Below are 16,875 nucleotides of genomic sequence, written 5' to 3'. Positions count from 1 at the left end.
TGGTCAATAAATTGATTGAGGATTTTGCCTAGTTGATCTAAAATTCTTTTTTTTAAATAAAATAAATCTTACTATATTAAATTACCTAATCTATCTTGGAATGTGTGGGATGCTAAAATTGACTTGTGTATCACTGGTTAAGGAGATAAATCAGCCAGGAATCTGATGCCTATTCTGTGATTTCCCCCTCCCCAGTTGCTGGATAAATGAGAAGGAAATTTTAGCAAATACTAGAAACCTGAAATATTTCAGACTTCTGCTGAAAATTGGATATTGGAGAACACGATCCTTCCAGGCTATAATGCCCCTGCAGTTCAATAGCCTGCTGGCATATGTTGTACTCCACTGAAGAATGTGCATTCTGATAATATACCAGAATGACTGTGTCCTAGCTTAGGAGATGGAGTTAAAATTTATTATCTGAATAGCTGGTGTAATGTGTCGGTATTACTTCTGTTTTTGGTTTTCATTATTTCTCCTCCAATGCCCTCTGCACAAGGAGGAATAAACTCCAGTTGTCAAAGTGGGGAGTTTCAAGGTCTGGTCTTCCTCCAGACCTGCTTCAGTCTTTTCTTCCCATGTACATATGACTCTTGGTGCTTGAAGTATGGTTATGGATTCTCTTGTACTTCTAGGATATTTTTTCTGTGGGTCAGTTGGAGCCAGTATCCATTAGCGAAGCAATCTTCCAGCAACTTGAATTTCTGTAGCGTTTTTACATAAAGCAAAACCTCGGAGCACGTTAGAGGCATCAGATGATCGTCGAGGCAGAGAGAACAAACAAAAATGGGGAGATGGGCAAAATTACCAAGGAGGGTCTTTTGGGGTTTTTTGAAAATGGGAAGGGAGGATACAAGGCCGAATAATTTAGGGAAGAAGTTCCAAAGATCATTAGATTTGGGTCTCGGGAAAATCTACTGACTGGGGATTGTAAAGTAGTCAGTTGGTGGAGAGTAGGGGTGTACAACTGGAGGAGGTTGCTGAGGTAAGGTGGGGCCACAGCATGAAGTCAAGGATCTTCATGAAATTGCTGAGACTTGGTCAGACCAGGAGAGTGGGAATTTTGTGCAGGATAGAGCATCAGCCACTGTGTTTAGAATGAGGAGAGTATTGGAGAAATCTAACTTGTTGAATACTGGTATCCTGATTCAGTCCAAATAGGCATTCCCCTTAACTGCAACAACGTGGATTTATATAGTGCCTATAATGTAGTAAAACGTTCCAAAGCTCTTCACAGGAGTGTTATCGGACAAGATTTGACACCGAGCCACAGAAGGACTTATTGGGACAGGTGACCTTGGTCACTGGGATAGATTTTAAGGAGTATCTTAAAGCAGGAGAGGTATAGTGAAATCATTTCAAAGCTTGGGGCCTAGGCAGCTAAAGACACAGCTACCAATGGTGGAGCGGTGGAAATTGGGGATGTGCAAGAGGCCAGAATTGGAGGAGTGCAGAGGTCAGAGTTGTCTGGCTGGAAGAGGTTAGAGATTGAGGGATGAAGCCATGACAGGATTTGAACATCAGAATGAGAATTTTAAAATCAAGGCGTTGTGGGTCCAGGAGCCAATGTCGGTCAGTGATGGGTGAGCGGAACTTGGAGCAAGTTAGGATACGGGCAGCAGAGTTTTGAATGAATGCTACTATTAGCATTTTTGAAGGCTGCTTCATTTGAAGTGGATGTGATATTAAGCCTGCATAAACACTGACCTGTATGAGCATTTCCCTTCAAACAGGTGCATTCACACACTGTGCCATGGGACTTCTACATCAATCAGCAGCTCAAGAAGCGGCTCGGCTCCCAGTTTAATAACCATTTCAGCCAGAATCACAGCTGCTACCTATTTGAGAATGGATATGTGACAGTGGATCAGGACAAGAACTGTGAAACTCTGCAGGTGAGATCTCCAAATTTCACGGGGCGAGAACAACGGGATCTTTTAAATAGTTGCAGTGGTGAATAACTTGCTGCTTCTCATGCTGGTTGTTCTTCAGATTGTTATTTCTCCATCTCCACCTGCCATCAAGGGCTAGGTGCTTTCTTAGAGAGCATTCGTGAAGGATGATAGTTGCATGGTTCATGTACACCTCTTAGCAGCAGAGGTAGCCAATGAACTGTTCCTATAGGAAATTGCTGAAAAACATAAATCTGGTAACCTTGCTCAATTTTAATGGGTAAATGAACTTTCTGGTGTGGTACTGAGACTGATGGATGAGGAAGATCTTCAGTTTGATCCCTGATCTGTGCATCTCACCCAGAGTGGTAGTGAGGATGCTACATTTGTGGCTTAAGCAGGGGTTGGGGCAGAAAATCGGATCAGGATTCCCACTACCCGGACACTATCTAGTGACTCCTGGAAAGTCCTGTCCATTGAATCAGAACACTATTCAGCTTGACCGATGCTTATTTTGGCACTTTAACTAGCATGCTGAAACTTAATGTTCAGCTCATGCCTGAAGAATGGCTATTTTGGCAAAGAACCAGAAGGCACACCGAGCTGTAGAACCATACCCCATATAGTTCCTCATAGGTGTGTATGACTTTTGTGACATTGTTTATTACTGGTCAGTATTTTAGAGGGTTTACTTTCAAAATGCCAACAATGTTAAACAGTGATGTTGCTGGCATTTCCTGATTCCTTTTTTGTAAATTGTTATAGAATTTTTATTTGAACCTTTCCTGACTCACTAACGTGCTTGAAAGTGAAGTTCAAACGGCACCAAACTGTGTGCACTCCTAATAACTGGTAACCTTTTCATTTTTCTTTTGTAGGGTCTGTCTCGGACTTGGGAATGTGTGCCAGAAGCACTAGTTATGTTTCTGACACTTGACTTACTGGCTGTAGTGGAACTGATGCACACTGCTGAGATTGTTCATGGGGGTATAGCGCCTGAAACACTCTTCCTGGGTGACCGGTTAGTTTAATATTCGTTTATACGAACATTTGCGGCAGAGTAATGATGCCTGCCTTCTTGCTTGGGTTAGTTTTATAATGGGTTGGAGCCTTGCTGGATCAAGGATTCTGAAACCAGGAGTTCAGTTTTTAGGAATTCAGTATTGGATACTTCCCTCTGGCTGTACAAGACCTGCACCTTCCCAATCCTGGAATATGGACAGTAAGTCAGCCACAGATTGAGGTTACAAATGATCTAGAGCCAAGCAATAAAGACAGCCACTTGCTACCTGCTCTTTATCAGCTCTACCTATCTCTACAATGGCAGAAGCAAGGACTCACCTGTCATTGTCACTGCTAATAGAAGGGCAGATCCCCAGTAAAAAGAAAAACTTGCATTTATATAGCATCTTTCAAGATCTCAACATCCTAAAGCACTCCCTCAGTAATGCACTGAAGTGTCAGCTTAGATTTATGCACTCCTGCACTGTCGCTGGGCCGTGGCAACATTCAATTGCAGAAGATTACGGTGCATGGGTCAACTTCGAACTATGGATTTCAATGCCAATCAGAATTGACTGTTGCAAGTTCCAGTATAAAAAGGTAATAAACCCTGGTCCATCCATGGCAAATTCCCAACTTTACTAGCCAGGTTATCCAGCCCTGCTGCTGTTTTGCATTGAGCACACACAGTTGATATCGACTACAGTTCCCTTTAGCTTCTGATGAAGATTGCCATAGTTGAAACCAGTTTATGCTCTTAATTTGAGCAGGGCAGGTCTGATGAAAGGAGCTCGTGTTGAACACTCAAGAATTTGCATAGCAGCAAAGTGTCTTGTACTGATTGCCAGTGAGAGTTGTGCACTAGGATGGTTAAGTGCAGCAAGCTTGAATATAATGGCCCACATTTCCAGCCAGCACCTTTTTTTTAATTGAGTATACCGGGTTATTGGATACACTTGTGTTTTACACTGCATCCTTTTTTAAGATTAACCTGTTTAACCTGACTAATCTCACTTCCTCCTTAGGCTTTATAATGATGCCTTCATGTCCCCCAACATTGACGGTCTAGTTAAGCTCTTGGACTTCACTCACAGCTTGGACCTGAGGCTACAGCCTGACGTTGCCAAGTTTACAGGTTTTCCTACAGCGCATTCACTACCCAATAAGGAGCTCCTGTTGGAGTGCACTAGTGCCTACCAGGTAAGTTGCATGGGGAACTAACCTAGCTCACAACCATGCTTGTGACAATTAATTGGCACTGTGAGTGGAGCTGACCACATAGCTATGGTACTCTCCATGCTCAATACGGTTGTTACAATGCAGATTTATTATCCTCTTGTGGAGTTGGCCCTTTACTCTTATTTTCTCCAAACATTTCCTATTTGTCGTCTTCGCCCGCCCCTCTACTTTTTAAAAAAAAAAAAAAATCTGATCATGGCATATGATATACAACTACACTTCACTAGCCGTCCCTGCCTTTCTCTACACAAGCCCACAAAGAACAGCTACAAGGAGCAACTAGTTATTCAACCTTGGGGTAGGGGGCTGGCGGGGTACATCGTAGCAAGGTCTGGTGCTGTCCCTGTCTTGAAATCCAACTTTCAGCAGAAGAGGTCACTAGCTGTTTTTTTTTCTGCATTCCCCCATCCTTCTTACCCAGGGGCATGCATGCTGCCCACAACTGCAGTCAGCTAATGGGGCACAAATGGATTAAACCAGGGCCTTTTGGTCTACTGTTAAATACCACCTCGTGGAGTATTATGCACAAATCCATGGGGAGTGGTAATGGTTTGGAATGGTTATCACTTAAACAGATTATCGTTATCGCATTTCTGTGTGCATATTGGTTGCCGTGTTTCCTACGTTACAGCAGTAACTATACTTCAAAAAGAAAAGTACTTTATTGGCTATAAAATACCTTGGGATATCTTGAGGTCATGAAAGCTGCTATATAAATGTTAGGTCAAAATCCTGGAACTCCCTCCTTAAAGCACTAAAAGTACCTTCACAACACTGACTGCAGTGGTTCAAAAAAGGCAGCTCACCACTACCTTCTCAGGCAATTAGGAATAGGCAATGAATGTCGTCCTTTCCAGCAATGTCCACATCCAGTGAATAAATAAAAAGCTTTCTTTCTGATATGAACAATTCCTAGTGTACATTTCACTGAGCTGACTGACACACTTCACAAAGTGTGAGCCTGATGTGTTCTGATCACAAGCGGTTGGGTCATGTCTTTACAGGAGTGGAATTTCAATTTCAAAATGTCATCTTGCATAGTAAAGGTCCTCGCAAGTGGCTTATTGCATCTCGCTGTTCGATCTGGCTGAAGTTAATTATCCAGCACTTGGGGAAATGAGCTTGTCTTATCTATTATTAGGGTGCACTTTGAGGATAAATTGTCTGAGTGACCATATTGGGAATGAGTAAGCCTTGCAGCCTTTATTGTGGTCAGTATGCATGAAGCTCTTGTTGACCCTTAAACATGTTTACTAACCATTAATTAATTATAAAAGTTAGTTTAAATATCAGTTGGCTTTTAATTAGAACTTGAATGAAGTGGCATGCTGTTGAATCCATGGTCTGGGTCCATGGTGAACAGTGAGTTTGGTGTGTTCAATATGAATTGAATCCAGATGTGGCCAATTGCATTTCTCGTCAATAAAACATGAACAATAGACACTGCTATTGGGCATGTGATCTCAGTGCTCCTCGTTCCACAGTGTATGCATGTGAACTTTAACCTATCTGGGTTTGTTGGTAAATAAGACAAATCAGTGTAATATTTTTTGATTATTGTGGCTACTTTACGTTTTGGTTACTGAATGTTTTAGATGTTAAATAAATATACACATGAAGTATATTTACCTGGATTGTGAGTGTATGTATGCGAGGCATTTTCTACTAGCCTTAGTACGTGTGGCTATAAAAGTGTTGCCGTAGCCAGACCGGTGACCAGTCACCAATTTCTATTGGCCAACACTGAGATAGGGAGTGTGGTAAAAGCAGACACTGTTCCCATTCCTGTTTGTATTCCATGACCCCTGATGGAAAATACATGTTGATGTTTTTGAACCGAATGAGGCTTGGCTATGAAGCACTCTATGGTTGAATAAGTAGCTGATACTAGTTGTCCAGGTTCATGAGTGAAGAACAGGCCTATTGGGTAAGCTACCAGAGTGCTGCCAACAACCCAAGAATAAGACTGTTTCTGCAACAAATGGGTTTGAATGAATTGAAGCGAAACATCTTTACATTAACAGAGAAATTATAGGTACGAAAAACCTGACCGTTGCAGCTTAAAATCCTAAATGTCCCCTGGTGAGGTAGATGAAATTAGAAAGCATGCAGCTTGTGTGAGGAGCCAAGCCAGTGTTTATAGCTATAACTAGTGTGTGCTCTAACTTTAACCCTCGTCACTGGCTGTTGTAGGTTGATCTCCTTGGGATTGCAAACACGTTACATTTCCTGCTGTTTGAAGGGCATCTAGATGTCTGCAAGGAGGGTTCACTGTGGATACTCAGCCCCACATCCTACAGGTACCTTCAATGGCATTACTTTCATTTTGTATTGTGCAATGTTGGTACTGCTTTTTCTAAATCCTTGTTTCAGACATGTAAAATCAATGAGCCCAGTTGCTGTGTTGCTAAATGAGTTGAGTCTGCACTACCAATAATGCAGTGATCTGTAAATTGCTTGAGCAGCTCTTGTCTAAAATTAAAGACATTTTGCTCCTGCCACATTTATACACCTCCCCTTCCCCAATCATTAAGCCTATGATTCCCATATATTTCTTGACCTTTTTTGGTGAGAATCATACTATTTGTCCATCTACCGCTGGGCAATGAACTGGCATTCTTGCCTAGTAAATTTTTGGAACCAGATGCTAAAAGGCAAGAATGCACTCGCGCCCCCTTGTGGAAGTATTTAGTTGCTGTTCCACGCCTCCCCAAAAACATGTGTAAAATTAATTTTGGCATGAATATGCTATTCATGGCACCGTGCTAAGCATGACCCTCTGAACTTTGTTTCTGTTCAGGTTAATTACTTTTTTGATATGCCCTCTTTCCCACTGCAATATCACCAGCACTCCCTATTTCACTTCTGACCTGCTGCATCAAGTGGCCAAGGAGATGGGACTAAGTGACCTGATCCCAGGTGTCTGTCTATACAACTGTTCTTGAACTGGGTATACAAGTGACTACCTGGCCAAAGCAGAAGTTCAGACTTGTGCTTGTCACCCATATAGCACAACAGAGATCAGGGACTCCATGCACTGGGGAGTTGAACCTGTATCCTTCCATCTCACCAATCTGTGGTATTGCTCTAACTGAATTTAATGTATGATTGTTGCATTCACTCCCCAGGTATGTAATTTGCCTAGGTATGTAATTTGTGTTTAGGTTAATACTCTCTCCCTAGCAGTGAACGACTGCTAGATGTCTGCCTTGGCTCAATGGGTAGTACTCTCTCTTCCTGAGGTAGAAGATTGTCGGTTCAAGCCCCACTCAAGTTTTGAGCACATAATCTAGGCTGACACTCCAGTACAGTACTGAGGGGAGAGCTACAGTGTTTTAAGGTTCCATCTTTCGGATGAGACATTAAACCGAAGGCCTGTCCTGCCCCCTTAGGTGGATGTAAAAGATCCCAAAAGATTTCAAAGAAGAGCAGTTGAGTTCCCCTTGGTGTCCTGGTATATCTCAACCAACATCACTCTGGTGATTATCTCATTGGATCCCACATTTACTACATTTCAATAGTAACTACATTTCAATAGTTACTTCATTGGCTATTAATGCTTTGGGACATCCTGAGGCCATGAACAGTGCTACATAAATGGAGTCTTTTTTTTGTATTCTTACAGAATGGAATTGCTGTACATGGAGTTATGGAGCAGTTTCTTTGAAAAGATTCTGAATGCAAGAGATGCACCCTCCGTCTCTACACTGAGTGATCTGCGACAGACCATGAGAGAAGCCATTGAACCAGATTATGAGATTATGTACAATAATGCATTCATGCTGAACCTGACTCCCTATGATTAGTGAATGGAAGACCATTTTAAAAACTACTGTTTTATTTCAGGTTCCTATATTTCGATTTTACTGAATAAAATTGCTATGTAAATGCATTTAATATTTTTTTGCTGTAATGATGGATACAAGTTGACTATTAAAGGTTTAAAATCTGTTTTATCTTCAGCCAATCCTGATCCCTTCTTGACCCAATGTCCATACTTTTCCAGCAGGGGCTGCTAGATGGTTATCGGGAGTGCCCAGCCCTGCAATCAATAATCTAGGGTACTGGGTCTAAAAGTTGCATCCTTCAACTGGTGCTGCATGAGGTCAGCTCACTTTTTGCAGACTGGGGATTAAACATGAGGTACTTCTAGGCCGATGTGGCTCAGCAGCTCACTAATAGAAATACTCATTGAGATGCAGCATCTTTCCCATTCACCTTGGAGAATACAATGACCTGTTATGTATTGCATAATGCTTTGACAATGCTCTCTTATTTTGTGGTATCCTCACTAAATAATAGGCCGGATCTTGCTGGAAATAAGATGACCTGTTAACGACACATGCCCTTTTTAATTGGCTAGCAAATTCAGGGCATTGATGTGCTGAGTTGCGAATCTGCAGCACTTGCTAGTTGATTTATGCCACTCAACCATTTGCTTCACACACAGGGCATCTCGCTCTTAACTTCCCTGTCATTTTTAAGAACTTGCTGAATTTGCAAATTAATTGTCCATTAAACTCACTGCAGAAAGTTGTCTGGTAATTAACAGCACAAGCACCTTTTTTAACCATGATAATTGTTAATGACTGCCAATCAACTGTTCTGGCCAGACAGCTGAGCGCATGACCGGCAATGGTGCAGCGATTAAAATGAGATGCGCAAAGACCAGAATTGGAGGACGCCAAGATCTCTGAGGGTTGTAGAGCTGGAGGAGATTAGAGATGAGGGGGTGAGGCCATGGAGGGATATGAAAACCAGGGTGAGAATTTTAAAATTGAGGCGTTAAAATCCAATGTAAGTTAGCAAGCACGGGTGCTAGGTGAATGGGATTTGGCGCAAGTTAAGATGTGGGTAGCAGAGTTTTGGATGCGTTAAAGTTTATGGAGGGTAAAAGATGAGAGTCCGGCCAGATGAGTGTTGGTATCTGTATAGTCAAGTCTAGGGGTAATAAAGGCATGGATGAGGATTCCCACAGCAGATGAGCTGAGGCAGGGGTGGAGACGGGCGATGTTGCGGAGGTTGGAGTAGGTGGTCTAACCAACGTTCTATACAAGTTTAATAATTTTCCTACTTTTCAATTCTAGTCTTTTGAGATGACTAACTGCTGTTGCCTGTATAGACTGACCACTTGTGACTGATGAATTTCCAGAATAGGTTACATGTTCTACCCATGGAGTGTATTGACTGCGAGGATCACTGCAGTATTGGCTTCTGATGCCACAGGGACACTTGAGCTTCCTAATTGGAAATGCTATAGGAATTTGTCGATCTTCCATTTACAAAATGTTATTAAGAGGGCCTCCAGGGATGTTCCTAGACTGCTTAGTTTCCAGATATTGATCAAACTGGAATGGGCTTCCTGAGCTGCAGTTTACTATGGGCTAGTAAAGTTGTCAATATATGGGATTTTGTTTTTGGCCATTTTTCCAGACTGGATTTTTTTTTAACCTAAATTACACTTTTTAAACAAGCTATGTACTGAGACAGGTGGGGAATTTGAAGTGTTGATGAGTGAGGAATTAAAAAGGTCTCCACTAATACTGGGGTTGTTGAGCTGTTCATTATCTCAAGTCGGTTGGGCAACAAATATTCACTCCTTTTTGTGGTGAGAACAACCTTATTTTAGTGGCCACAGCATGAGCTGTTTGCAGAGAATACTCCTGGGGAAATGGAGAGAAAGATGAGTTTGATTGACAGACCTGCTGGCAAATCTCTGCACAAGGAAGACTTGAAGATACCAAATTTTGAGGCAGTGCTCTAGAGTTTAGTATTTTTTGCTGCAAGAGTGATGCTGACTGTACAAACTGCTGTCTTGAGTTTGACAGTGGGTTCCGTTTCAATCCTAAAGACAGTAAATAAATATAGAGAACATTGACTGGTTGGATAGATGAATGAAAACCAAGCCATAAGCTTCACCGACCTCCCACTTTCCCCACCTTCCTACTACTGCCCACCCCCCAGCAGTGGTCGAGTTGTTGAGCCATTTAAATTGGAACAGTTTCAAGGTCTGATCTCTGGTCTGAGTTGGGTGATCTCAACTGGTGGCAGTAGAGGTGGTACAATTGCCCTCTGCAGTACCGGCGCGATTTCTACTCCTGATTGTGCCCAGCAATTCCTGTTCGAAATTGGGTGTCAGGCTGTACCTTCCGCAGTTGTGCCTGTTGCATATTGAGAAGGATCCTACATGTGAATAGGAGAAACTTGAGTGAAATACCAGAGTCTGGCAGCTATGAAACTGTATCTCCGAGGAGTCAAAACCTTAGAGAGGGTGTGGTTAGAAAACCTATAATCTCCAAATTGATAGTGGGTTCAAATTCCAGGCTACAGTGGCATAGTGGTTATATTACTGGACTAGTATTTCCAGAGGCCTGGACCAGTAATCCAGAGTGATGCCAGCATAGCAGTTTAAGAATTTCAATTAATTTCTTTTAAAAAATCTGGAAATAAAAAAGCATTTATCAGTAAATGTTGAGATTGTCATAAAAGCCCAATTGGTTCATATAGTGTTTCCTCCCCAAAAGGACATTAATGTGACTCCAGTTCCACACCACCATGGTTAACTCTTAATTGCCTTCTGAAGTGGCCTAGCCAGCCACTCTGTTGTGACAACGAGGGATAAGACCTGATGCTTGTCTTGCCAGTGATGACCGCAATGCTGTTGGGTAGGGAGTTCTGAATATTTGAGATCAGGGAATCTTGAAGCAGTTGAACAGTGTAGAACTAGGAGGAACAAGGCAAAAGTATTGATAAATCAGAGAAAAAGGATGTAAATGATTTGCAGCTGTATCACATCACCTGGTTCAATATGAATGATGTAGTGAAGTAAAACTAATAATTGCAACTCTGGTGTGGTCAGTTTTTAAGCTATAGACTATGTTTTTGTCAGTCTACAAGGGAAATTAATTTAGATGATTTTTACTTGAGGTGCTCAACAAAGTAGACATGTAATTTGTGAGGAAGGTGAGCAAGGACTACCCACCTCTTTCTCCCCCCTCCACAAAGAAGAGATTCTTCACCCAGTTGAAGGGTTTTAAAAACGAGCAAATGGTAATATTAAAGTTGAGATTGGTGATGTCACAGCCATGGCTCAGTTGGTAGCACTCTTCTGAGTCAGAAGGTCAATTTCAAAGACGAGCAGGGGAGTTTTTGGTGTCACTAAAGCACTGACCACACTTGATCGGCACCGCTGGGCAGGCCACTGTTCACATACCAGACACGAGACTCCCAAAGCAGTGCTCTACTCGGAACTCCTTCATGGCAAACGAGCCAAAGGTGAGCAGAGGAAACATTACAAGGACACCCTCAAAGCCTCCCTGATAAAGTGCAACATCCCCACCAACACCTGGGAGTCCCTGGCCAAAGACTGCCCTAAGTGGAGGAAGTGCATCCGGGAGGGCGCTGAGCACCTAGAGTCTCAACGCCGAGAGCATGCAGAAATCAAGCACAGGCAGCGGAAAGAGCGTGCGGCAAACCAGTCCCACCCTCCCTTACCCTCAACAACTATCTGTCCCACCTGTGACAGAGACTGTGGTTCTCGTATTGGTCTGTTCAGCCACCTAAGGACTCATTTTAAGAGTGGAAGCAAGTCTTCCTCGATTCTGAGGGACTGCCTATGAGGATGATGATCAGTTGGTAGCACTCTCGCTTCTGAGTCAGTAGGTCAATTTCAAAGAAGAGCAGGGGAGTTCTCAGTGTCCTGGCCAATATTTATCCCTCAACCAACATCACTAAAGCCGATGATCTGGCCATTTCTTGGTGCTATTTGCAGGATCTTGTGCATAAATTACTGGCGCCTTTCCTACATTACAACAGTGACTACACTTCAAAAAGTATTAATTGGCTGTAAAGTGCTTTGGGATGCCTTGATGTGAAAGTTGCAAGTTGCTATTGACTGAGTGCAAAGTTTCTCAGCCTGTTCCCACGATTTCTCAATACCATTGGAAGGCTCCACAGCAGCCTTCAGACGGATCCGAAGTCTCATTCTTAACCCCGCTCGTTGGCATTGGATCCACTTCAGCATGGAGACACTTCCTGTTGGCGTCAGAGAGGGAACCTGTACTGTGAGCTTCTTTAAGTTGGTGAAAGAATATAGATATGTTAAATTATTTTAATCAAAAATTGGTTTAAACTGCTCACAAATCCTCGGGTCAAGTTTGTGCTTTGGGGACAATCGGAAAATTGCACTCACAACTGCGCTGATTCGGTTACACTTCCAAGTTTCTGCTAAACTTCATTTGCATAATCAAATGTAAAATTATAAGAACATTAGAAATAGGAACAGGAGTAGGCCATACGGATCCTCGAACCTGCTCCGCCATTCAATAAGATCATGGCTGATCTGATCATGGACTCAGCTCCATATCCCTGCCTGCTCCCCATAACCCCTTATCGTTTGAAGACAGAAATAGACAGTTTCTTAATGTCCCAGCTTCCACAGCTCTGAGGCAGCGAATTCCACAGATTTACAACCCTCAGAGAAGAAACTTCTCCTCATCTCTGTTTTAAATGGGCAGCCCCTTATTCTAAGATCATGCTCTCTAGTTCTAGTCTCCCCCATCAGTGGAAACATCCTCTCTGCATCCACCTTGTCAAGCCCCCTCATAATCTTATACGTCTCGATAAGATCACCTCTCATTCTTCTGAATTCCAATGAGTGGAGGCCCAACCTACTCAACCTTTCCTTGTAAGTCAATCCCCTCATCTCCGGAATCAACCTAGTGAACCTTCTCTGAACTGCCTCCAAAGCAAGTATATTCGTAAATATGGAAACCAAAACTGCATGCAGTATTCCAGGTGTGGCCTCACCAATACCTTATATAGCTATAGTAAGACTTCCCTGCTGTTATACTCCATCCCCTTTGCAATAAAGGCCAAGATATCATTGGCCTTCCTGATCACTTGCTGTACCTGCATACTAACCTTTTGTGTTTCATGCACAAGTACCCCCAGGTCGCGCTGTACTGCGGCACTTTGCAATCTTTCTCCATTTAAATAATAACTTGCTCTTTGATTTTTTTTCTGCCAAAGTGCATGATCTCACACTTTCCAACATTATACTCCATTTGCCAAATTTTTGCTCACTCACTTAGTCTGTCCTTTTGCAGATTTTTTGTGTCCTCACATTGCTTTTCCTTCCATCTTTGTATCGTCAGCAAACTTGGCTACCTTACACTCAGTCCCTTCTTCCAAGTCGTTAATATAAATTGTAAATAGTTGGGGTCCCAGCACTGATCCCTGCGGCACCGCACTAGTTACTGGTTGCCAACCAGAGAATGAACCATTTATCCCGACTCTCTGCTCTCTGTTAGTTAGCCAATCCTCTATCTATGCTAATATATTACCCCCAACCCCGTGAACTTTTATCTTGTGCAGTAACCTTTTGTGTGGCACCTTGTCAAATGCCTTCTGGAAGTCCAAATACATCACATTCACTGGTTCCCCTTTATCCACCCTGTTCGTTACATCCTCAAAGAATTCCAGCAAATTTGTCAAACATGACTTCCCCGTCATAAATCCATGCTGACTCTGCCTGACCAAATTTTGCTTTTCCAAATGTCCTGCTACTGCTTCTTTAATAATGGACTCCAACATTTTCCCAGCCACAGATGTTAGGCTAACTGGTCTATAGTTTCCTGCTTTTTGTCTGCCTCCTTTTTTGAACAGTGCAACCGGGCAGTGTAATAGAACGTAATTGCTTTTTATCCCCATTAAAAAGTATTGCTTGATGCATGGTACATTTTTATTAATACCTGTACAGCAGAAAATGGGGTTATCACCAAAAATAAGCATTTTAATAAAGGTGCCTAGTCCTACACTGAAAATGACAAAAATACCATACTGAAACATTTCGTTGATGTATACTAGTTAGTTTCTAGTGCCCTAAAAAAAATGAGTACAATTTGAAGAGCATTCCCAAACAATCTTTCCCCTAAGTTTTGTGAGCAGAAGGTCCCACCTCGGCCGCTCACAAGCTGATGTCACTGGGAGGGACCGTGCACGATAAAGTTAGAGTGAACAGTGTTCCTGAACCAGCGCAATCTCACAAGTTCAACCTGGGGCTGTTGCCAGTTCTAGGGGTGGGGTCTGATTCAAGCGAATTGAATCCTGAACCAGCGTAAGAGATGTGGAAACTCAAGCGCCAGTGTTTTTTGTGCATAGCTGCCCTGATTGTACCAATATAACTAGCGGAAACTGGAACGCAATATCGCGCCCCCCCCCCCCCCCCCATATCCTTTGATCACAATGACATCAATAACATTGGAGAAAGATGAACGGAATTTTAGGGCCGATGACATTATACTATGTGAGGATAGGCACGTATAGATGAATAGAATAAGCTCATTGGCATATAGAATGATAGAATATTGAGCTTGGTTAAAACACTCGAGAAAGACACACAGCTGAAAGAGACAAGCTTTTTATAATAGGAGGGGGAATAGTGTATGAAAAAGGAATTTTGATTGCCATTGAGGATAAGTTTCCATTGTAATAAAGATTGGAAGATATAAGACATCAAAGGTTGACACAAGAGGGTAATAGGAACTGTCAACAAGGCATACACAGAGAGGTAGTGATGATATCTGATCCACACATTTGACCCCACCTAATGGAACAACATTCTGAAGCAATGAACAAAATAAGGAACTCTTCAATCTATTCTTTCAGAGGAACAAAGTCGATGGGCTAGAAGTTTGGGTTTTTGCAATTTCGCCCATTTTCAGGCAATAATTGCGGCAACATTTTTTTTTAACCGCTGGGTTACCGTTAACGCTAGAGCTCGTAAAATTCAGCAAACAGTCAAGAGCGTTAGCGATAGCGATAAATACGACATTACACAACTGAATTTGTACGCCAGAGCCGAAACTTCCCAGCGAAAAAATCGGGCCATCTGTGCACGTGCAAAGTTTTTTTTTTGCTATATTTTTCTTCTTCCCGCGCTTTTGGTCAGCTGTTAGGGAGCGTCCACACATTGCAGTACACCCAGGGCTGAATCAGCCATTTTTAGATTTAATTCGCAATGGAAGGAGATGGGAGCAGGCAGAGAGCCAGAAAGTTCACCAGTGAGGCAAACAAGGCCCTTGTCAATGCTGCTGAAAGGAAATAGGCCAAACTAAACAGGAGGGGTGCAAGTAGACCACTCCCAGCAGTTTTTCATAGAATTTGGACCAGCATATCTGAGGAGATTCTATCGATGCCATCCGAAGGACCCACACACAGTGCCGCAAGAGGTTTAATGACCTTTGCAAGGTCGTTAGAGTAAGTAATATTTTTAGTGAGGCACTCCTTCAGTACTTAAATTATAAATCTGACCCTATTTGTTCTCATGCTGTTGGTATAAGTAGGCTTAGTGTTGAACTTTAATTGCCATGACTGATCTTTACACATTATTAAGTTTGCTTTCTGAGATCTTAAAAGATGTTTCTGCACTTCAAATGTTTTCCTCTTGAACCACGTGCAACTTACAGGACCATTAAACAGAGGATTGTATTAAATGCACACAGTATGGTATAAGTGGCTATCTGTGTGCTACAAGAGCAGATGGGCCCTCTGGTAACCATTCCCATTGTCACCTTTGCAGGGAAAGATGTTCCACAACCGCCGGGAGCAGCAGCGGATGGACGACAGTCCACCCCGAAGCATGTCTCTGACAGACAATGAGGAAAGAGTGGCTGGTCTGATCGGTGCCTCAAGGAGGGCAACTGCACGTGGGGATGCTGACCCCCTGTTCGATAGTGAGGGTAAGTCCTGCACACTCCCCGGGCTGGGTTGGGGCAATGTGATGTAGTGTCTGTCAACTAGAGTTGGGGCAATGTCATGCAGTGTCTCTGGGCTACATGTAATGGAGTAGCAGCGGTCCTTCAAATGAGCTTGTGGCTCTGTGACCTTACTCATGTCACCCTGCCCCCTCCACTGCTGCTAACCACTCGTCTGTTGTTTTGTATTTCCAGATGAGGAATCGCATGCGGCAAATTCTTCAATGGAAGCCTCCATCACAGGCCGTCATGTGGGGGGGGGGGGGTTGGGGGGAGGAGGGCGAGGACAAGGATGAGGCACGGAGAGGAGCTAACAGAGCAGCCTACTCCAGGGGTGGGGGGGGCGGGGGGGAGGATAGATGCACTCGACACCTCTTTTTCTTCCAGATAGCACCTCGTTCGCAGATGAAACAGTCTCAGGCTTTCATCCATTTGAGGCCCCGAGTACTAGTGGCATGCAGCAACACACTCCCGGGGTCGAATCCTGTATGCCGTCTCTCCGGAGGGTGAGTCGACAAAGACGTCTGCTGACAGACAGGCGGATGCACAGCTGGACATGGTGGGAACTGTCCAGCTCACCCAAAAGCTCCTAGAGGTATTGGGTTGGATTCCCGCAAGCATCGTGGCACTATCTGCAAACGTGACTGAGGTCGGGTCGCAGGTTGTCCTGCAATCCCCAGTGTCACACCTAGACCCGCAGCCCCTGTGACTGGCAACGCCGAGCAAGAGGCTCGGCACTCAGAAGCCGGGCCTTCTATATCCCGAGCTTCTCCATCGTCTCTCCCCCCCAGTACAGGAGGACTCTGGCCGCTGTGCTGCACAAACCTTTGGTGCCAACTTGGGTAGGATCACGACGCGAGGGAGGGGGGTGTGGGGGAAGGGGTTGCGAGAGAAGGGGGTTAGGGTAAGGCAGGGAGCCAGAGGTAAAAGATGTTCAATGCAGGGGCTGTTCTGTTTTGTTATTTTGTAAAAGTTTTAAAATTCTG

The 16,875-nt window shown here is 43.4% G+C and overlaps 1 protein-coding gene across 1 annotated transcript in view; it reads left to right on the top strand.

Annotated features, from left to right (window-relative positions):
- The window catches only part of bub1bb (BUB1 mitotic checkpoint serine/threonine kinase Bb), a 79,604-nt gene extending 71,520 nt beyond the window's left edge, over positions 1-8,084 (top strand). The window contains exons 21-25 of the mRNA XM_070878848.1: positions 1,734-1,895; positions 2,771-2,913; positions 3,920-4,094; positions 6,327-6,433; positions 7,759-8,084. Of these exons, the coding sequence (XP_070734949.1) occupies positions 1,734-1,895; positions 2,771-2,913; positions 3,920-4,094; positions 6,327-6,433; positions 7,759-7,939 (768 nt within the window). The 3' untranslated portion in view covers positions 7,940-8,084. The remainder of the gene's footprint in view (positions 1-1,733; positions 1,896-2,770; positions 2,914-3,919; positions 4,095-6,326; positions 6,434-7,758) is intronic.
- The last annotated feature ends 8,791 nt before the right edge of the window (positions 8,085-16,875 follow it).

Source organism: Pristiophorus japonicus, chromosome 4 (assembly GCF_044704955.1).
Source record: "Pristiophorus japonicus isolate sPriJap1 chromosome 4, sPriJap1.hap1, whole genome shotgun sequence".
NCBI lineage: Eukaryota > Metazoa > Chordata > Chondrichthyes > Pristiophoridae > Pristiophorus > Pristiophorus japonicus.
Note: the sequence above shows the minus strand (reverse complement) of the source record. Positions and strands in the feature narration are given on the sequence as shown.